We start from the raw sequence: 23567 nt of genomic DNA, 5'->3' as shown, positions 1-23567 counted from the left end.
GTTACCTGTGGCAGGGAGGCCTAATCCTCTGGTTACCTGTGGCAGGAAGGCCTAGTCCCCTGGTTACCTGTGACAGGAAGGCCTAGTCCCCTGGTTACCTGTGGCAGGGAGGTCTAGTCCTCGTGTTTACCTGTGGCAGGGGGCCTAGTCCTCTGGTTACCTGTGACGGGAAGGCCTAGTCCCCTGTGGCAGGGAGGCCTAGTCCTCTGGTTACCTGTGGCAGGGCGGCCTAGTCCTCTGGTTACCTGTGGCAGAGAGGCCTAGTCCCCTGGTTACCTGTGACGGGAAGGCCTAGTCCCCTGGTTACCTGTGACGGGAAGGCCTAGTCCCCTGGTTACCTGTGGCAGGGAGGTCTAGTCCTCTGGTTACCTGTGGCAGGGCGACCTAGGCCTTGTGTTACCTGTGACAGGGGTTCTAGTCCTTGTGTTACCTGTGACAGGGGTTCTAGTCCTTGTGTTACCTGTGACAGGGGTTCTAGTCCTTGTGTTACCTGTGACAGGGGTTCTAGTCCTTGTGTTACCTGTGACAGGGGTTCTAGTCCTCGTGTTACCTGTGACAGGGGTTCTAGTCCTCGTGTTACCTGTGACAGGGGTTCTAGTCCTCGTGTTACCTGTGACAGGAGCTTAGTCTCAAGATAGGGGGTAACATTAACTCTGTGGTTACTGTGAATAAGTTAATTATTTATAACATAAATATATACTAGGTAAAAACAATGACTATTATACAACACACTCATGATAATTAATTTTTGAAGAATATAATGTGTACACATTTTGATATAGGCATCAAGACTGATGTATTCTTGCCTCAAATACATAACAAACTACCTCAGGGAATATAGGATATGTTTTGAAATGTAAATAAAGGTAGAAACAGTGGACTATTTATGAAATGATATATTTATTGGTGTTTGTAAATATATGTCTAGTGAGATTGCCTTTTTTCTTTAGCAAACCTCAAATATTTCTCGTTCAAATTCAACATGTACTTCACAGTTCATGAAGATTATAAAATGCATGATTAGATTTCAGGGAAGTCTTCCATGTAGACTTACCTATGATGGAAATCCTTATAAATTATTAAAAAAAAATAAATTCTAATAATTTATTAATTCATTCCATATTTTGGATGATAATATCAATGATTGTGTTAGCTTTGATTTACAGAACCTACACATACACACATACAAACACGTGTACAAGTTATACAAACACATGTACAGGTTATACCCACACATACAAACACGTGTACAAGTTATACAAACACATGTACAGGTTATACCTACACATACATATGTACAAGTTTTTACCGTCAAATTTATGTACGCAAGTTATGTTTTACCAAAACACACATGTACAAGTTATACCCACACATACAAACACGTGTACAAGTTATACCCACACATACAAACATGTACAAGTTATACCCACACATACAAACACGTGTACAAGTTATACCCACACATACAAACACGTGTACAAGTTATACCCACACATACAAACACGTGTACAAGTTATACCCACACATACAAACACGTGTACAAGTTATACAAACACGTGTACAACTGTATAGTTACCCACACGTAGAAACAATGGACATTTATGAAAATAATTTATGTGTTGTAAATGTGTACTAGTGAGATTGCATGTTTCTTAGCAACACTCAAAATTCGGTACAATTCAAACACATGTACTTACCACATCATGAAATTATAAAGCATGAATTAATTTCAGTGAAGTTTACCATACTACCTATGTGGAAATCCTATACAAAATTATTATAAAAAAAAACAGACAATTTACCCAACATAAAATGTAAGTTATACAACACATGTAGGTATAGCCATAATAGTCAAACATTGTGTAAGTTATTACACCACCATACAAACATGTACAAGTTATACACAAAAACAGTGCAATTATACCCACAGTAAGTTTACCAAAACACACATGTACAAGTTATACCCACACATACAAACATGTGTACAAGTTATACCCACACATACAAACATGTACAAGTTATACCCACACATACAAACACGTGTACAAGTTATACAAACACATGTACAAGTTATACCCACACATACAAACACGTGTACAAGTTATACCCACACATACAAACATGTACAAGTTATACCCACACATACAAACATGTATAGGTTATACCCACACATACAAACACGTGTACAAGTTATACCCACACATACAAACACGTGTACAAGTTATACCCACACATACAAACACGTGTACAAGTTATACCCACACATACAAACACGTGTACAAGTTATACCCACACATACAAACACGTGTACAAGTTATACCCACACATACAAACATGTATAGGTTATACCCACACATAGAAACACGTGTACAAGTTATACCCACACATAGAAACACGTGTACAAGTTATACCCACACATACAAACATGTGTACAAGTTATACCCACACATATAGTTGTATGATTTACACGACAAATACAACTTTGTGTGTAGTTATTGTTAAAAAAGAAAAGAATCATTACATTTAAAAGAAATTTGAAAAAAAGAGGATAATTCTGTGATCTTAACTGAGAATGGATTTTTTTTATTCAAGAATATTTTTTCTTTTTAAAAGGATTGTTCAATAAATATTTTTAAAGCTTGAAATTGTTTATTGAGAAAAAAATGTTGAACAATAATGCTTTGTTATATTGAGATGATTTTAATACTTTTTAAATTGAAAGGAAAAAAGTTCTTCATCAAGCAAATTAGTCTGTTTTCATGCCTGTGTATGTACTGTATGATTATTGTATGTTTAATCAGTGCGATAGTTCCCCAATCTGTTTGTGTAATACACTGTATTGAAATACAATGTAATACAATGTACTGTAGTAAAATATAATACAATGTATTCTAGTACAATGTAATACAATATATTACATTACAATGTAATACATTGTAGTCTTGTAGGTTGAAATAGTAAAAACAAGAACAATGTAATACATTGTATTCAGTACATTGTTATGTTGTGTTTCCATTAAAAATCCAATCTTTCTTCTAGAATAATGCAGTAAATTGTGATGTACTACGTATTCATATTGTGGAGCATGTAATAAAAAAGTTGATCCTACATTTAGGATTTTGTTTTTTGTTGATTTCCATTTGTAATTGTAATTCTAGGATAAGAAGAGTCCTCGTACAGGATAAATGAGAATTGTTAACACTAGACTTGTTGAAGGCAGGGATACTGAACAAAGAAAGTCCTACATCTAAATCAGATTTATCAAATGTACCAAAACAAGAATAAAAAACTACAATGTATTTCTAAGTCAAATCAAGATGTCGGTTCTTAATGAAATGAAATGGGACAACAGAACCAATGCACATTGGTATATCTATATATGGATAACTTCCGAGGCTTTCCGAACAGTTTGCGAATATGGGTCTAAAATGCTGGTTATTTGAAAATTATTGAAATATTATATGTGGTCTAAAAATGGGTCAACACACAGAAATCTGGTGAGTTGGCAACACTGAGGAAGCATTGAATATCAAACTACATTTCGCACAAGGAAATTGAATATTTATCAACGAGATTACTAATGAAGACCATAAAACCAGTTTTCATCTGTCTTGTATCCCTCTGTTGTATGTTTGTCATCCATCATATTAGATATTGACACACTGGGAACTATCCCTTGAATATCATAATCAACACCATGGACATACAAAATGACTGATTCTGTACTACACCAGTTCTTTGGGCCCATTCTCAGCCCCCATCAACAGTTGAGCTATATCACTTTACCATACTGACACAGTTAAATAAAGGGAAGTAACTCTGGGAGATTGCAATGTTTGGTCAAACGATCAGCATAAAAAACCATCAACACTGATCACGCTATAAAACTGTTTTAATGATCAAATATATCTTACAAATAAATATAAACCTCAACAACAAACTTTCACATACACATTCAACATCCACACGCATTCTCTCACACCTCGCATTCTATCACACATTTTTTATACCTAATTCTCGCACATTCTCTCAATATTCCATCACTGTCCTGTTGTTACTCCTAGGATAACAGGTACATCTTCTGATCCTGAAGTGAATATCACAATTAGTGAGAGATGTCACAATAGCCAGAGATGTCACATTAGCCAGAGATGGCACAATAGCCAGAGATGTCACAAATTAGTGAGTAATGTTTCAATTAGTGAGTGATGTCAGAATTAGCACACGATATCTCAATTAAGACATGTTTTTTCCCTTCACATTTCAAACAAATATACATACTGTTGAAACTTACATTTGATTGTGTAATGGTTTAAGTACAAATTGGACCGATGTGACAGTTGATATTCATACATTATCCATATATTGCCTTTCAGATATGGATGTATATCAATGTATGGAGCTTGAAAAATACATAGGTCAATATGTGACATCACCTGTATCTCCATCAATCATGTGACATCACCTATATCTCCATCAATCCGTGACATCACCTGTATCTCCATCAATCCGTGACATCACCTGTATCTCAATCAATCCGTGACATCACCTGTATCTCCATCAATCCTGTGACATCACCTGTATCTCCATCAATCTGTGACATAAATAATGTGACATCACCTGTATCTCCATCAATCCTGTGACATCACCTGTATCTCCATCAATATGTGACATCACCTGTATCTCCATCAATCCGTGACATCACCTTTATCTCCATCAATCCGTGACATCACCTATATCTCCATCAATCCGTGACATCACCTATATCTCCATCAATCATGTGACATCACCTGTATCTCCATCAATCCGTGACATCACCTGTATCTCCATCAATATGTGACATCACCTGTATCTCCATCATCCGTGACATCACCTGTATCTCCATCATCCGTGACATCACCTATATCTCCATCAATCTGCGACATCAATCATGTGACATCACCGGTATCTCCATCAATCTGCGACATCAATCATGTGACATCACCGGTATCTCCATCAATCTGCGACATCAATCATGTGACATCACCGGTATCTCCATCATCCGTGACATCACCTATATCTCCATCAATCTGCGACATCAATCATGTGACATCACCGGTATCTCCATCAATCCGTCCTCTTTTCCCCCAGGTCCTGTGTTATATTTCCGGAATCATTGATTCTACGACAAATCTAATCACTAATCACGCGAATGATCTACAGAAGGCCACGTTGTGATCTACTCCACAAACTATCGAGTAAGTTTCTGCTGGCATTGACACCTGTAAGCAGAATGTTAACCTCAAGTTAATATTTCCTACTTAGCTGTAATACTATTTTTGACCTAATATGAACAGCACAAATGTTTTATTTCTAATTTGAGAACCTAAAGACCATGTCTGCTTTACTCATTCTACTAAAGCTGATCTACAATAATTGTCTTTGAATGAGGTGAATAGGGAAACTGATCAAAACCTAGACCCTAATAAGATGAGGGTAAGGAGGAGGGAGGCAGCAGGTTCCCACTTCCATCTTGAAAAAGTAACTGGGGGTTGAGGGAGAACTCAAATTAATTACCAGTTTATAAGGGCAAGGAATTCGAGTTAATTTATCTGGCTTAACCATCGTAAGACTTTTTTATATTTAATTTTTTTTTGCTCTAAAAACACTTAGGGTTAAAGAGAAACATTTTTTGATGATTAGTTCAAAAACATCTTCCAATGTACAAAATGGGTCCCTCAATGATTTTAACATTATAATTCATTAAGTTTATTCTTTACAATTTTCTACTACCATAAATGTATGTTGAAAAGATGAAAATGAGGAATTCTTGGACAACAAAATATCAGAGCAGAAAAAGCTACCATGCTTTTCACACAGGTTTTTATAATGTGTGTTTGTTGCAGTGTTAACTATGACGTAAAGAACAGCCAGGGCCATGGCTCTAATTAAGAAACATTTACAGGCAGCCATGTTGTTTTAGGTATATTCAATATAGACCTGGCTTTCCTTAAGCTATTAGTTTATAACTGTTTAGACATACTGGGATCAACAGATGAAAAGGAGTTAAAAATAGATTGTATGTCTGTGTTCCACTGGTGACATGACAAAAAACTCACCTTAAGAGGGAAGAACTGGTCCCGCTGTACGTACAATCCCAAACAGCCGCTTCTGTTCTTTCCCCAGGCATAAAGATTACCAGAATCTGAAAATCAAAGAATGACCCCTGGTTATCTATCAATAAAGATATATACATGTATACATGTATATTATCATATAATGCGTTTGATTTTCCTATACGCATAAGCTATATTGAAGTGCGAACTACTTATTGCATAAGCCGGTTAATTGGGTAAATAGGCAACCAAATAAAGCAGAATACACTGTATTGAACACCTATCATGTTTCGAAATTTAGTCCTACCATTTCAAGCATCTAAGTCACTCAGATGTCAACACTGCCAGACAGCAACAGACTTCTAGGAAAGTCCAGATTTGGAGTTACCAATAAAGACGAAATCGACAGACTAGCTGAGGCAGTGCGACAGTAAAAGCAAGAAAAGTGTGATGAAACTATTCAATGCGAATTTTCAAAGACTTATTGGAATGTCGGGAGCGAGTTTGGATATGATAATCAGTGAGGCCGAGTTGGCTTCAGAGTTAGGAGATGTTTATGCTATGTGTGTTTTAGTGATTATGTAATAAAACAAATATATCAAGGTTGTCCGTGCATTAGTCCAGAATATTTCACCCTCAGTACTGGTAATCGACCGATGTTCTATTTCTCTCTGCCTCCTGCCTCGTGCAATAGAATATCAGTCGAGAACCAATGGTAATGTGGTTCAAACTCCATATCTGTGATAATTTGTGTTTCTCAGGAAGCCTGAGAAGCTGGCCAATCTGTGCTTTCATGTTTGTGTCTTTGGGCAACTTTGTTTCTTTTGTTTAACGTCCTATTAACAGCCAGGGTCATTTAGGGACGTGCCAGGTTTTGGAGGTGGAGGAAAGCCGGAGTACCCGGAGAAAAACCACCAGCCTATGGTCAGTACCTGGTAACTGCCCCACGTAGGTTTCGAACTCACAATCCAGGGTTGGAGGGCTAGTGATGAAGTGTCGGGACACCTTAACTCTTTCCGTACTTTGCGTCCTTTCCGGATTCCGTACCGGAAGTAGTTATTAGCCTCGCCCCCAGAAGTTTAAACAAAATGGCAGACTACATGTGCATTTTGGTGTGTTGTTTTTTCATACAGAGGTCAGTGTTATCTTTGTACATGATTAAGAATTATTTAACAAAATAAGATCTAGATCAAATTAACACACTGAAACGTCCTAGACTCTGATATCTAAAATGCAAATGTAGCAAGCCGCCATATTGTTTACATTAAGAACATATTGAGAAAATATCAACTATTACTCTACCAAAAAACACGTAACACAACGAAGTGAAAAATAATTGATCAACCAAAGTGTTTGTTTCAAAAGTTTTGAACGCATTTTATAGGTCATTGCATTTGGTAATTGTATAAGTTGGTTGATGCTTTCAACAAATCAACACTTTAAAAACTTTAAAAACTTAAAAAGACGGAGCTTGAAATCATGTTGACTATAGTCGACAACGGGGAAGAGAGAGCACATTTGTATGTTGTATGTCGACTATAGTCGACAGCGGTACTGAAAGAGTTAACCACTCGACTACCCCAGACCCTTTCTTTGGGCAAGACACTTTACCGTAATTGCTCTGCATCACATGCAACTGCCCTCTCATATGTTGTTCAGTGAAGTTGTCACCCATTATCATAAGGAGGCCCACCTCAAAATGACCCTGGCTGTTCATTGGGTGACTCTACAGAGACCAGTTTCAGACCTACCTGATAAGGCCATGAAGTGACCGATGCCACAGGCAATATCCACCAGTTTACTCTGAGCGTCCAAATCATACTGTCCAAACAAAGAGGGAGGAATTTTCTCAGGACTAGATGTTGATTCCAAATTTGGACCTTTCCCGAGAATTCCATATCCCCACACATAGACGTAGCCTTCCTCTGTAACGCAATGTAAACAGAAAATATCACGTGATTTTACCAAGAGTGGACAATCATAGCTCTATTTCATGAATTCATTCATTTTATTAAATTATTTGACATATATTTGATCAAATTATGAATGGAATGATGTAATGAAAGTCCAGGCCGCAGTCACAACATTCTTAACCAAATATCTTAACTGTATTAAGGAGAGTTCCGTTACTACTGAGTAGTTGTTGGTAAAAGATCGCTGGTTTTAAATTTCGTCCAATCACTCCTTGTAACCATTCTGCAGTAAACATACTCCAACAACGTTAGAGGTTTTACACGGCGAGATACTTTTGACAGGTGCCGTGTCGCAGTCGGAAGTCGCAGTAGAAAAAGAGCCGACCAGCGGCCTCTTATGTTATAGGAGTACAGTAAACACTGCTATACATTTCCATGTATATATGAATATTAGCTTAGTATTTACATTTGCGCTATATGTAATGACCGGCGAGTATAGCATAACTAAATCCCTCACGAATATTACCAACTAATTATTAAGATTATTTCCTTAAATACAATAATGCTTTCCTCTAGAAAATCTTTAAAATGAGGAATTCCTTTAATTAAGGAATGTTGATGAAATTTATTATCGACGATGACGGAATGTAATCTGATAGGATAATAATAATGGTTTTTCCCCTCCATAATCTACTTTATTTTTACCTGTTAACACAGCACACATTGAGCCTCCCGCTACCGCCTTGCTGACCTTGCCACACCTGTCCACAGGTAAATGACGCGGTACATTCACCTGGGTAGTGTCTGTGATCATACTAAGCTGATTGTATTCTGAATTTCCCCAACCAAACAGTTCTCCTTGTTCTGACACAGCTAGTACACAGTCAGCGGCACCACCGATGTCCTTGACCTTGACACCCTGAAGGTCACCTTGTACTAGGGTTGGCCGATGTTCACAGTTATAATGACCTAAACCTGTTAGAAAGAACAAAAAGAAAATGAGAAAATCAGTGTAATTATGAGGCTGACCAGGACAGTAATGTTAGAAACCAGTGTCTCCAACCCACCAGGACCTGACCTGACCAGGCAGTGTCTCCAGCCCACCAGGACCTGACCTGACCAGGCAGTGTCTCCAACCCACCAGGACCTGACCTGACCAGGCAGTGTCTCCAACCCACCAGGACCTGACCTGACCAGACAGTGTCTCCAACCCACCAGGACCTCACCAGACAGTGTCTCCAACCCACCAGGACCTGACCAGGCAGTGTCTCCAACCCACCAGGACCTGACCAGGCAGTGTCTCCAACCCACCAGGACCTGACCTGACCTGACAGTGTCCCCAACCCACCAGGACCTGACCTGACCTGACAGTGTCCCCAACCCACCAGGACCTGACCAGGCAGTGTCCCCAACCCACCAGGACCTGACCTGACCAGGAAGTGTCTCCATCCCACCAGGACCAGACCTGACCTGACAGTGTCTCCACCCCACCAGGACCTGACCTGACCAGGCAGTGTCTCCAACCACCAGGACCTGACCTGGCAGTGTCCTCAACCCACCAGGACCTGACCAGACAGTGTCTCTAACCCACCAGGACCTGACCTGACCAGGCAGTGTCTCTAACTCACCAAGACCTGACATGACCAGACAGTGTCTCCAACCCACCTGGACCTGACCAGGCAGTGTCCCCAACCCAACAGGACCTGACCAGGCAGTGTCTCCAACCCACCAGGACCTGACCTGACCAGGCAGTGTCTCCAACCCACCAGGACCTGACCAGGCAGTGTCTCCAACCCACCAGGACCTGACCAGACAGTGTCTCCAACCCACCAGGACCTGACCTGACCAGACAGTGTCTCCAACCCACCAGGACCTGACCAGACAGTGTCCCCAACCCACCAGGACCTGACCAGGCAGTGTCTCCAACCCACCAGGACCTGACCAGGCAGTGTCTCCAACCCACCAGGACCTGACCTGACCTGACAGTGTCTCCAACCCACCAGGACCTGACCTGACCAGGCAGTGTCTCCAACCCACCAGGACCTGACCTGACCTGACAGTGTCTCCAACCCACCAGGACCTGACCTGACCTGACCTGACAGTGTCTCCAACCCACCAGGACCTGACCTGACCAGGCAGTGTCTCCAACCCACCAGAACCTGACCTGACCTGGCAGTGTCTCCAACCCAACAGGACCTGGCCTGACCAGGCAGTGTCTCCAACCCACCAGGACCTGACCTGACCTGACAGTGTCTCCAACCCACCAGGACCTGACCTGACCTGACCTGACCTGACAGTGTCTCCAACCCACCAGGACCTGGCCTGACCTGGACAGTATGGTTAGAACTTACCTAAGACATACTAGAATAAACTAGTATAATAATTAGTCAAAGTTATTATATTATTTACCTGTCTGTCCATTAGCTCCTAAACCACGGGAGTGAGCTTTAAATAAACTCACCTGTCTGTTCATTAGCTCCTAAACCACAGGAGTGAGCTATAAATAAACTGATCTGTCTGTCCATTAGCTCCTAAACCAAGAGAGAGAGAGAGAGAGTGTCTGTCCATTAGCTCCTAAACCAAGAGAGAGAGAGAGAGAGAGAGAGAGAGAGAGAGAGAGAGAGAGAGAGAGAGAGAGAGAGAGAGAGAGAGAGATGGTAATTAGCTTACCTGTCTGTCCATCAGCTCCCAAACCACAGCTGTATACCTCTCCTGCCTTTGTCAGAAACAAGGTGTGGTCTTGTCCACAGACAACCTACATCATCATACATATGTGTAGTAACAGTGAAGTTTTTAATGAAACTATATAGATGATCATAATAACTTTGAATACTTATTTAAATTAAATTTTTTAATTAATAATATAACCTGTATGAAAAGGACTGATTCAAAATTTTTCATTACATTATTACATTATTTAATAACTTTTTATATACATTGTATAAGAATGTTTGACTTACCTTTGTGACATTGTCAGGTAAATCCCTAATCTGTTGTATCTGTGAGCTGTACCTAATAATGAAATGTTTAAAAGTCAATAAAGGATTGTTTTTTTGTATTGTTTAATGTCCTATGAACACTTAAGGTCACTTAAGGACAGCTTCCCACACAGGGGAAGCTGCATAATGTTCTTGTTTGCCTCCTTGTGATAGCACGAAACTGATGCCGACTTTATAGTGCTGCCTCACTGAAGCATACTGCCATCCAGCAGGACACCTCATCGATCACATTTTAAAAATAATAATATATCATTACTAACAACAGGCAAAACAGTCATCATGCTCCCTAAAATGCTGAGCTTTAAGCAAAAATTAAGTAAAAACTACCATTTTTAAAGACTCTGTTAGGTCTCATCCAGGGGACATAACCCAAAACCTTCCTCACATGGGCAAACGCTCAAATAATGGCCAAATGTTAGGCATTGTCACATTAGATGGCAGAAAGTTTTTTAGAAAAAGAGGAGAAAAATAAGATCCCAAATTTAGTCACCCCTTATGTATCGTGTAATGACCAGGTAAAATTCTTACACCCTGGGGTCCTACTCGCACATAGCACATCAGTAACACAAATAACGCTGTATCGTGATCACATAACATCAATAAATAATTACAAAATATGACTCCAGTGAGCCTCTATATATATTACCATAGAATTTTACCTAACTACAGATCGGTACAAATTCATCATTTACCTTGTCTCCATGTGTCAATTTCTACTCCTTAGATCTCTGTAGGATTTGTCCATGAATTAAATAAACTTTGACTGTGTATTATTTTTTTTCATTTTTTTTTTCATGAAAAGGTCTGTTTTATTTGTTATTCTTAAAATTGTTTAATCGAGTTAGAATTATTGTTTTGTTTGAATGTCAGAGGCTTTTGACCATATCAACTTCACAGTAGCTGTAGTTGCTGTAAATCATACAGATTTCGTGAATACATTATTTCACGACCTTACCTTTTCAGACATATTTGCAAATGCATGAACGCTGATCTGGAAATGACTTCGAATTCGCTATTAGATTGATGGACTCTACAAGAGACCTATATTGTAGCAGATAGCTTGCCTGACATCCAAACTTGTTATTTCCTACAAATAATTGCGAAGGATTTGCATTCGGATAGCAATTTGAAAATAAATCTCACATGAAATTTTGTTTTAACAGTAATAAAGACAACCTACCTGTAAAGTTCTCCCTCTACAATGGTTCTCCCACACTGGCCATATGCATTGTTTCCCAAACTGAAAGCTGTAAAGTCAAAGAAAGAATTTCACATTTTACGACCTACTGTCAAGGACTGATCACACAACTAAGTCAGCCAATCAGCTGATGTTTCATCTGAACCAAGTCCCTGAAGAAAACATGTTTCTTAGGTTCGTAGCTGTTTTCCTGAGAAAATAACACATGAAATGGGTACTTTCTATATGTGAGAATAAAGAGTAGGGTCTTGAGATTTGGGAAATCAAAAATCTACACTCCTTCTAAAATTAGAATGACATAGGATTCCAGGTGTAAATAGGTGGGAATTTCCCAGGTGGGGGTTCCCAAGTGTACTGTAAATGTCAGGGTTACTGTCTTTCGAGTACCCGTGTGCTCTTATTTGCCGTCATTTATCCAATAGAAAAAACTTCAAACTTTAATTTGATACAAATTTCACATCATTTAAACTTCAAACGAGCTAATGAAGGGATGGAGTCACTAGTAATAACATGAAGTAAAATATTTAGTTGTGTGAGTCCTAAAATCTCCAGTTTTCCAGTTTGAACACCTCGGTATGATATTAGAGAAAGAGCTCGTAGTTTATAAAACTTATGATGATATTTTGTGTACTTTAAAATGAGTTTCAATTCTTCTATCATCAATTATATTAATTGTCTATCTAATTCTTGGTACACAGTGTTTTTCCTCAATATTTTGGGAAAATCTAATTGAACAAATTGGGAATGTTTTACGTGTAAATTAGGTTAAAAAGTCACTTGTTGATAATTATTTCATGAGCCATGCTTACCGGTTTTATAATGTAAATTCTAGCTTGACAAGGCACACAACAACCTTGACCCTTAACTGTCCTTTTGCTGATCTATTTTGAGCAATATCTGCCATAATTGTTCTGGTTTTTTTTTAGCCCACCATCATCAGATGGTGGGCTATTCAAATCGAACTCCGTCCGTGGTCCGTCGTCTGTCGTCCGTCCGTCCCTCCATCCGTCCCTCCGTCCGTCCGTAAACAATTCTTGTTATCGCTAATCCTCAGAAAGTACTGAAGGGATCTTTCTCAAATTTCATATGTATGTTCCCCTTGGTGCCTAGTTATGCATATCGCATTTTGAGACCAATCGGAAAACAACATGGCCGACAGGCAGCCATCTTGGATTTTGACAATTGAAGTTTGTTATCGCTATTTCTCAGAAAGTACTGAAGGGATCTTTCTCAAATTTCATATGTAGGTTCCCCTTGGTCCCTGGTTATGCATATTGCATTTTGAGACCAATCGGAAAACAACATGGCCGAAAGGCAGCCATCTTGGATTTTGACATTTGGAATTTGTTATCACTATTTCTCAGAAAGTGCTGAAGGGATCTTTCTCAAATTTCATATGTAGGTTCCCCTTGATGCCTAGTTATGCATACTGCATTTTGAGACCAATTGGAAAACAACATGGCCGACAGGCAGCCATCTTGGATTATGACAATTGAAATTTGATATCGTTATTTCTCAGAAAGTACTGAAGGGATCTTTCTCAAATTTCATATATAGCTTCCCCTTGTTTGAAAAGTACTAGAGGGATGTTTCTCAATTTACACAGATTAGTAAGAGGAAGGGAAAAATAGAGAAAAGATCAATCTGACATGGAACCTATAAAGATCGTTCAATGGTGGGCGCCAAGATCCCTCTGGGATCTCTTGTTTTAATAAGTTTTAATCTTAGGACATAATGGAAAATTTCAACCTCCTTTTGGGAAAAATAAGGCTAAGATGCACTGGAAATGGGGTCGTTTCAATTGCCACCAAATTATATAGACAGGAAAAACACAGGTACATGGCACACTGACTCAGATAGGTTAACAAATGTGCTATATAAGGTATTCCAATGACAAGTAGTGAAGGAGACTGACACCAGACAAGCTATTACTTCGATTTAGGTCAGAGGTCAAAATGTAAGTCTGAGTAACCTATTTTTGATGACTGCCTCACATATGTGAATCCATGCCGCATATATGATATTCCGGTGACAAGCATTGAAGTAGATCTAACAAGGATGAGATTATTTCATATAGGTCAAAGGTCAAATATGTAGTTCCGAGTGACACTTCGTCTTACTTAAGTGAAACCCTGTTCCAAGAATGAAAGGTAGTGTTGTTAGGGCCCAGGCAACGGTGCAGAATGACGGACAGATATGACACAAACCCATCGTCCCTCCAGTCCCCTGTGGAGGATTAATAAAAGGGGCATAACTCAATTTTAAAAACATGAGAACAAAATAACGTAGCTGATGACCAACCTCCTTCATTGTTTGTTAGTAAGATCGTATGGGCACGTCCACAGGCAGCCTGCGTCACTCTAGTGGTGTCTGGGTTATCAAACGGAACATCAATCTTTATTGGTTCTATGATGTAATCAAGTCCTTTTCCTGTAACATCACAATGATAATATTAAAGTATCAATATCTGTAACTTTGAGGACCAAGGATGTAACAATTATCCTTTGACATTGCTCCCTGGTGGTGCCATGGGGAAGAGTTGGCGTAGCAAGTAGTATTTCAATCGTTTCCAGTTTGTAGTGTGATTAGAAGTTTAAAACCAATATGATAAAAGATGTTATAAATAGCGCAAATGTCATTATTGTCTTTTAGGGGTAAGGGGAAATAACTCCTATTATACTTTGACTTTAAACATATTTATTGTCCAAAATAGGCACAAAGGATTTGGCACAAGTTATGACAACTTATGAAGCCATCTCCTATCAGCAAAACATTTTACACAATTGATGACGTAGACATTTACAAATTCAAAGTTTAAATAAGTCAATTTTACATAATTATGCAAATAGTGATATAAAGATAGACACAAATTGCATGTTTAAAATCTTTTGCTGGATTTGATGAAAACCTGCACATGTTCGAACACATAATTATTTATATCCAAAGCCAAGTCTTCAAATAAATTTGATAGATAGCTTAGAGTCAAATTACTGTTCATCTTGCATAACAATTGCAGTTTTCTTCTGGCCCTTCTATCAGAAAGGAGTTCAAGTCCTGATTCAATATATAAAGATTCATTTTTCGCATAAGAAGGTAAACCAGTTATAATTCTCGCTGCTTCAAGCTGAGCCCACTCTAACTTTTCTGAATCTACCTATTATACTACAGCATAATCTTCATTCTCCCCTCCCCCTCCATACACACACCAATACTATAGCATGATCTTCATCACTCCCCACCTATAATATAGCATGATCTTCATCACTCCCCACCTATACTATAGCATGATCTTCATCTCTCCCCACCTTTACTATAGCATGATCTTCATCTCTCCCCACCTTTACTATAGCATGATCTTCATCTCTCCCCACCTATACTATAGCATGACCTTCATCACTCCCCACCTATAATATAGCATGATCTTCATCTCTCCCCACCTATAATATAGCATGATCTTCATCACTCCCCACCTATACATAGCATGATCTTCATCTCTCCCCACCTATACTATAGCATGATCTTTATCACTCCCCACCTATAATATAGCATGATCTTCATCACTCCCCACCTATACTATAGCATGACCTTCATCTCTCCCCACCAATACTATAGCATGACCTTCATCTCTCCCCACCAATACTATAGCATGATCTTCATCTCTCCCCATCTATACTACAGCATGATCTTCATCTCTCCCCACCTATACTACAGCATGATCTTCATCTCTCCCCACCAATACTATAGCATGATCTTCATCACTCCCCACCTTTACTATAGCATGATCTTCATCTCTCCCCACCTATACATAGCATGATCTTCATCTCTCCCCACCTATACTATAACATGATCTTCATCTCTCCCCACCTATAATATAGCATGATCTTCATCTCTCCCCACCTATACTATAGCATGATCTTCATCTCTCCCCCATCTATACTATAGCATGATCCTCATCTCTCTCCACCTATACTATAGCATGATCTTCATCTCTCCCCACCTATAATATAGCATGACCTTCATCTCTCCCCACCTATACTATAACATGATCTTCATCTCTCCCCCATCTATACTACAGCATGATCTTCATCTCTCCCCACCAATACTATAGCATGATCTTCATCTCTCCCCCACCTATACTACAGCATGATCTTCATCACTCCCCACCTATAATATAGCATGATCTTCATCTCTCCCCACCAATACTACAGCATGATCTTCATCTCTCCCCACCTTTACTATAGCATGATCTTCATCACTCCCCACCTATACTATAGCATGACCTTCATCACTCCCCACCTATACTATAGCATGATCTTCATCACTCCCCACCTATAATATAGCATGATCTTCATCACTCCCCACCTATACTATAGCATGACCTTCATCACTCCCCACCTATAATATAGCATGATCTTCATCTCTCCCCACCTATACTATAGCATGATCTTCATCTCTCCCCACCTATACTATAACATGATCTTCATCTCTCCCCGCCAATACTATAGCATGACCTTCATCTATCCCCACCTATACTATAGCATGATCTTCATCTCTCCCCACCTATACTATAGCATGACCTTCATCTCTCCCCACCTTTACTATAACATGATCTTCATCTCTCCCCACCTATACTATAGCATGATCTTCATCTCTCCCCACCAATACTACAGCATGATCTTCATCTCTCCCCACCTATAATATAGCATGACCTTTATCCCTCCCCACCAATACTACATCATGATCTTCATCTCTCCCCCACCTATACTATAGCATGATCTTCATCTCTCCCCACCTATACTATAACATGATCTTCATCTCTCCCCAGCTTTACTATAGCATGATTTTCATCTTCCCCCAAACATATAGCCTGATTGTCAGGGCCAACATTATGGCTGGATGATATAAGTACCTTTGTCATTATGTATTCTATGAAATCCTATCTGCGAGTTTGTGTTGATCCCAGTTCCAAACACACAATGTTCTTTTCCTTTTTTTGCCAGAAATATAGTAAATCCATATCCACAGGCTGCTTCTGTAACCTAGCAACCAATAACAGACATTTTTTAAGGTATCATAGTACATGACCTCTATACTAAGAAGGTTCTACAATTTGTATTTCAGGGTTAAAAGGCTACACAAATTAAGTTTGTTTATGTATCTTTTGATCAAATTTCCGCAGAAATCTTTTTAAATCTATAAAACTATTTCTTTATAAATATTTTACTGGAGAACAATACTCTGCTAAGCCTTGTGTCAAACTTCAAACTCCTACCCTCGAGTAAAGTGGGCCAAGATTGCAATATAATGTACTTTAATTATGAAATAAAAATATAATCTCTCCTATTGTGCAATATGATAACTTTTGTTGAGAAATGGGAGACAACTCATACCAGTGGTTGGAAAAGTCACTTGCATACCTTGATATCATAATTGTCAAAGAATTTAAGCCGTGCTGGTCTCCTCATACACTGCATGAAACTCTGTCCTTTTACTGGCTTAAGGTACGATGATATACCTGAAATATAAAAATCCTTGGAATTGACAGTATGCAGGGGTGAGATTCGTGCCTTTCCAAAAAAGGAGGAAAGTACATAACGAGGAAAAACACTAACCCTACCTGCAAAAACATCATTTTGGGGCTTTTCAGACTGATTCCAACAGTTTTTGTTTTTTGGAAACTGAGTCAAAAAAGAGGAAATCCTCTGAAAAGAGGAAAAATCTCATCCCTGATTATGCTAATTTGACATTTTTAGAATGGTTAATTTTGGTAATATTTGAAAAAGAAAAAGTAGCAGCCAATATCTGTACCCGGCTCCCTGGCTAAAAAAATCAATATTTCGAAATACAATGGAACTAGGAAATAGCTGGAAGACTATATAAATTTTACTTTTTCCGGTGAACTTATGACCTGGGTTTACTTACCAAGAGACCCTGTAGTCGCACAGCCCCATACATACAGTCTCTCTGTAGGCTTAGCATTGTCTCTCACATATTGAAATACTTGTTCTTTCCTTTCCTCAATCACCTGCACTCTTTTCTTCCAGCTCTTCATGTATCGTTTCTGCATATGTGAGAAATCTTCCAGTGTGGATGAGGTTAGGACTGAGCATCTCCTACACAACATGGTGGTACCTAAAATATGATACACACGTTTTAGCCCACTGTCACCACAAATATCCCCATTTAGTGTTGGTGTCGGAGTCGAGTTTACCTGACAGTTTGTCCCCAAATTTGTTAGCCTGAGTTTCCTCTAGGCCCTAGCAGACATGGTATCAGGACCAGAGGAAACTCGGGCTACAAGTTTGTCTGCAGTGGTGAAAAACGGGCAGATGACAGCTGCTCCATGCACGACCCGCAACAGGAGCATTGTCTGGACTAATCTTGATATAGGAAAAGACCAAGATGCATCACAAAAAGATTGAATTAACTTTCAACGATGCCAACTCATTGATTCAGTGATGCTGCTAGCTACCATTACATCCAAGAAAATCCGTAATGGTCAATCAATTTAACACTATAGAGTTCATAAAGTTTGGTTTGATATTAATCTACCAGTCCCTGTTAACAGAATGTACAGACGTCAATGGGTTTGCAATGTTAAGTTTTGTTTAAACTTGTTATAACCTAAGTTAATAACAAAAATCAGAAGAGAAAATTCTCCCTAAGGAGAAATTCTCCAAGAACCCAAGTCCTGCAGAGTTGAAAAAGATGCTTTGTTTCATCGCTTGGTTCCAGGAGGATCCATAGTAGATACAGAGGCCTCTTAAACAATCCAGGTAAATAACAAAATAAAAAGAAGAGTGCCAACTCCTGAATCCAGGTATCTAAATGTTGTATTGAAAAAAATCTTTTTATTTTGTTAAGTTAATAATAGAATAAGAAGATAAGGTCATACGTTGGCCACGAAATGTTTGACCACCGGCGGGTGTTTTTATAGTGTCATCGTAACGAAATGACAAAACTGAACATGTTGTCATGATCCACAAATGGATAATATTGAAATTATAACGGGCCAAACAGTCATTACCACAAATCTTCGAGCGGAACTTAGGCAGCAGCAAACAAGAAAACACTGTGGACCTTACTCTCAACCTTTACACAATATATTAAATGAGAAGAAAATGTGACAAATACTTACTCCCAACTACAGCCCCTTTTACATAAGATGACAAATTCATTTGGAAGAAAACGGACCCAAACAATCCTTGAAAGCTACCTTTAAAAATCGTGTTCACATGGGCGCCGCCATCTTGGTTGAACTAAAATCGGAAAGGTAACGGTAAATAAATCCGTTTTTTTTAAACGATCAAAAATTGAAACATAATAAACATTAATAAACGATTGATAATGGTGGACGACTAGTTGACCAGTTTCACTAATAATATAACTGAATATTAAATATCGATAGTCTAGACATACTGTACAGTACAGCATTGAACTAGATCAGAGATCGATGGGCATTAGTAGCCTAAACTGTTTTAATATAAATATATATAAATATATATGTATCTATTTATTTGGAATGGTGCGTAGTTATCAGTATTTTTTTCAGGAAAAGAGTCCACTATATAATATTTTTTGGTCTTCTAAAGAATCAGGAAAATAAAGAAAGTTACATATCTGACCACGTTTTTCTTTCTTTTGAAATGCAAAAAATAATGATACATGTATCACTTAATCTGAGCATCATTATAAGTTTATATTAAACATTTGTGCTGATTTGGTGATATTTTATGAAACTGAACAATATGTCTTCTGTTGAAACATTAATTTTGAAAAGCCTTCTATACTATGTCCATTTGAGTATGATAAGCGATGAGTTTACGAGTGTATCCAAGCTCTGTTTGTGAAAACTCCATCTAATGCAATTTTGCTTCATCAGTCAAAAACTAGCAAAAACCATGATACTGAAATACGAAAATCTTTATCTTAACACAGATTTTCTAAAAAAAACCAACCAATCGGTGATCATTACGTCTCCACCATTTTGTACTCTCCCGTGAAAGAGAAAAAATGATCTGTTTAAATAAAAGGACCATGTAATGGCGGAAATGCCTGCCAAAAGTTCAGCGATCGCATCAATCATTAAGAAAAATTCACATTTCTATTGTTCAAAATCATGGACTTGGTCATTTTTATCGGTTCAGTCAAATTTGCATGAGGTGAGGTTTTCATCAAACTGGCTTAATTCATTCGTCATTTTGGACATGGGTGACATTTCTCCGTGGAATAACACATTGAAAATAATTTAATGCCGTTTGTATTTGCAGAAGATATTGTTGAAATCTTGCATGCGTAAATTAAAAACAGCCCGGTTGGCCCCACAGGACAAATTTTAATATTCATAAATTCTTATGTGTAAAAGTAATATCTCTCATTCGTAAAACTTCTGTACGAATATCATATTTCAATGAATTTCTACAAATACAGTATCGATATTGATGTTGGCTAATTCATTTGTAGCATTATGTCATTTTTACCGAATTTTAATCAAGGCCACCAAACTGTGACGTCTCAAAATGTGCTATACACACTAGGGGAAGTCCAAATACATGCAGATTGTAACAAATTCTCAAGTCCCCACGGACTGGACAGGCTACCCGGAAGTGTGGGAGAAGGAAGATCACAATCTTATTTTTCTTTTCTTTTTTTCTTTCTTTTTTTCAAATTACCAAATATTAAGTCTGTCATACGCTACATGTACTTACAGTAGTGCTAAATATCTTGTGAAGAATTATTGTGTTTTTTTTTTTGTTTTTTTTTTAAAGAAACTTCTCTTAAGAAATATTGCACTTGCTGACAGGGGACTCGAGATCCAGGAAAGTGTTGGTTTAATGTGTGCCGAGGTAAACATTTCCGGTTTTAGGAAGGGAAAGAGTCAATTGTCTGTCCTTGAGGTAGAATCGATCAGAACACATTTTCGCTAGCCAAGGCTTCTGATTGCAATCAGAAAGACTAGCGAAGGTACCAGGAACATTGCTCCGTATCGAACGTGATATCGGGCTTGTTTGGAATAAGTACTCTATATTTTGTCGGATACGTTATCGTTGGTGCCCCAGCTATTGGACAAACTAATAATTGTTTGTTGCAGTTTAACAAACGTATGTGGATTGGTTGTAAATTTTAATTAACACTGAATGTGAACAAGAGCCGATATTCACACTATGAATTCTGAATGTAGCGGACTTTGGACTGTCTTTCCAATGCATTGGTCTAATCGATGACCGTATTCTCATTTCATCTACAAGTTCCTCCCCCCCCCCCCCCCCCCCCCCCCCCCCCGCCTTCTTTTTTCCTTTTACACGTTCTTTTTCTGCTCTAATTAAAATTCTATCATAAAATTATTATATGCTGATTATCATTTGGTCATTGCTAATTTTTGCATACTATGTATAATAGTATTACGGAGAGGACATTGATCAGTTGTGATTACTTGCTTCCAGTCCTTTTGTGTGTTGTTTATACAATAAAATTGATTTAAATTCAAATTTGATGATCGTATATCGTACTGTTGCAGCATTATCTCGTAAGGCTTTGAACACTTTCAGCTAGTGACTTTGGTACAGAGGTACTTAGTACGTTAGATTAGTCGTAAACTTGTCGGTCTTTTTCTGATTTTAGTATAATTTCTGTTAATTGGCACTCCAATCTCATATAACCAGAGACTTGTATATACGTCTCTGATATAACAATTATAAAATCTTAAGACGATTTGTTCTATGACAATCGAAGGATTTGAACAGAACTCGCACCTGGCTACATTAAATGTTATACAACTCGATCTCTAACGGATTCATGTGGTAGACATTATACGTATTAGGTCAGTCTTCTCCGAGATTTACACTCTCTAGGAAAAAATCTCTCAGACCAGGAGGGAAACGGATATTATAATGGATCAACATGTATCTGTCTCACAAGTGGTGCTAGGTTCAAATTATAACATGAACGATAAATTACAGCAAAGAAAATCAAATCGAGAAACAAAATGAGAACGGAACAATAAGTCCTACAAATCTTATTAAATAGTACAGAATTAGTTTTTTTTTAAATCATTTTTCTTTGATGTTCTTGCCACGGTTAGTGACTAAGGTCAGTATTGACATTCATAGTCTACTTGTACATGCATTTCATTTGTAGATTGTCACAAGTTTTACAGCCTGGTTTCAAGGAAGCTTTATGCTACAATTCAGTTTTCTTCAGGTGCTCCAGTTTACTTCATGAAATACACAATCAGATGCCAATTCAGTAATCCTTGTTATCAAACAGACCTTTTGTAACCGAGATTGATATAGTCATGAAATGTCATGGAACATTTGTATGCTGGGAATGAAGTCAAAAGTTGTCAAACTATCAGAAGCCAGATTGGCCATGCATCTTAAGATTAGAGATTGGCTTGAAATTGGCTGAGAGTTTAGTATACATGTCTTAACTAATCAAAAGTCAATGTATCCATCGTGGACTAGAATCTGCACAAAAATAACAGTTCACAGACATCTTAAATTGACACCCCTTCATCAGAACTACAAAAAAACATTTGAAGTTTAGTGATAATCTGCCCTGTCATTTGATTGGGAAGAAAATGGACATGTCTCCGTCAATAAGAGGCCAGAGCGTCCATCTTAGATATACTTATAAGTATCATCAGACTGATGAGTACTGCCTGCAGACTGAGGGACTGTGGCGTAGATTTAGCCCGAGTTTCCTCTGACCCTGACACCATGTGTGGTGTAGGGGCCCTACGCCCTACACCACATATGGTGGCAGGGTCAGAGGAAACTCGGGATAGCATAGATTAGCCTGCTTCAAAGAGCTTATCCAATCCTGGTAACTTTTAGATTGGAAGGATAATGGCCACCCTCAAGATAATTTCACCTGAACACAACCTTCAGCTGTAAAAGGAGATGTTCGCTGCACGATCAGTAACATTTGCTCAACACTTCGTAGAACATTTGTACCAAGCTAGATTATCTGTTCAGTCTTGAACAAACCTGAAATGTTGATTAGATTCCTCAGCTTGTACAACTTGTTTACTGGTGATAAAAACTAAGTGGGTATATTGAATGGTCAGTACTGAGACTTGGCCATTCTGTTGCATATAAACTGGCCCATTCATACTACAATTATATATCCTGGATTTCAAGGCCTATCAGAACTTATTTCATTTACACATGTCAAACTGTTTCACTTGTCAAATGGCTAAAACAGTCCTTTTTTCAATGGTCAAAAGGCTAAAAACCAGTTTGGTTTTTTACTGGTTAAAAGGCTAAAAGTCTTTTTTTTTTATCACTTGTCAAATGGCTAAAAGTCTTCTTTGTTTTTAATGGTCAATTGGCTAAAAGTGTCATTTTTTCACTGGTCATAA

The 23567-nt window shown here is 38.4% G+C and overlaps 1 protein-coding gene and 1 long non-coding RNA gene across 4 annotated transcripts; one reads left to right on the top strand and one right to left on the bottom strand.

The window, feature by feature from the left end:
- The first annotated feature begins 1435 nt into the window (after positions 1-1435).
- Positions 1436-3110, top strand: LOC117316528. Its single transcript, XR_004529869.1, has 2 exons — positions 1436-1543; positions 2159-3110. It is a non-coding gene; the product is annotated as an uncharacterized LOC117316528 (long non-coding RNA).
- Positions 3111-3874: 764 nt separating this feature from the next.
- Positions 3875-19438, bottom strand: LOC117316525 (RCC1-like G exchanging factor-like protein). Of its 3 annotated transcripts, none has more exons than XM_033871152.1 (14): positions 19344-19438; positions 18128-18337; positions 17623-17720; positions 17115-17244; positions 14507-14635; positions 12188-12254; positions 10969-11020; positions 10679-10763; positions 8714-8983; positions 7847-8020; positions 6099-6184; positions 5096-5261; positions 4621-4846; positions 3875-4521 (listed from the first exon to the last, which is right to left on the bottom strand). In XM_033871152.1, the coding sequence occupies exons 1-12, from the start codon at positions 19381-19383 to the stop codon at positions 5184-5186; spliced, it is 1419 nt and encodes a 472-aa protein (XP_033727043.1). In that variant the 5' UTR covers positions 19384-19438; the 3' UTR covers positions 3875-4521; positions 4621-4846; positions 5096-5183. The 3 variants fall into 3 exon arrangements, with proteins under 3 accessions (XP_033727043.1, XP_033727044.1, XP_033727045.1); XM_033871153.1 differs by having other exon boundaries at positions 3875-4493; XM_033871154.1 differs by having other exon boundaries at positions 4621-4818.
- Between the last annotated feature and the right edge of the window lie 4129 nt (positions 19439-23567).

Source organism: Pecten maximus, chromosome 18 (genome assembly GCF_902652985.1).
Source record: "Pecten maximus chromosome 18, xPecMax1.1, whole genome shotgun sequence".
NCBI lineage: Eukaryota > Metazoa > Mollusca > Bivalvia > Pectinida > Pectinidae > Pecten > Pecten maximus.
Note: the sequence above shows the minus strand (reverse complement) of the source record. Positions and strands in the feature narration are given on the sequence as shown.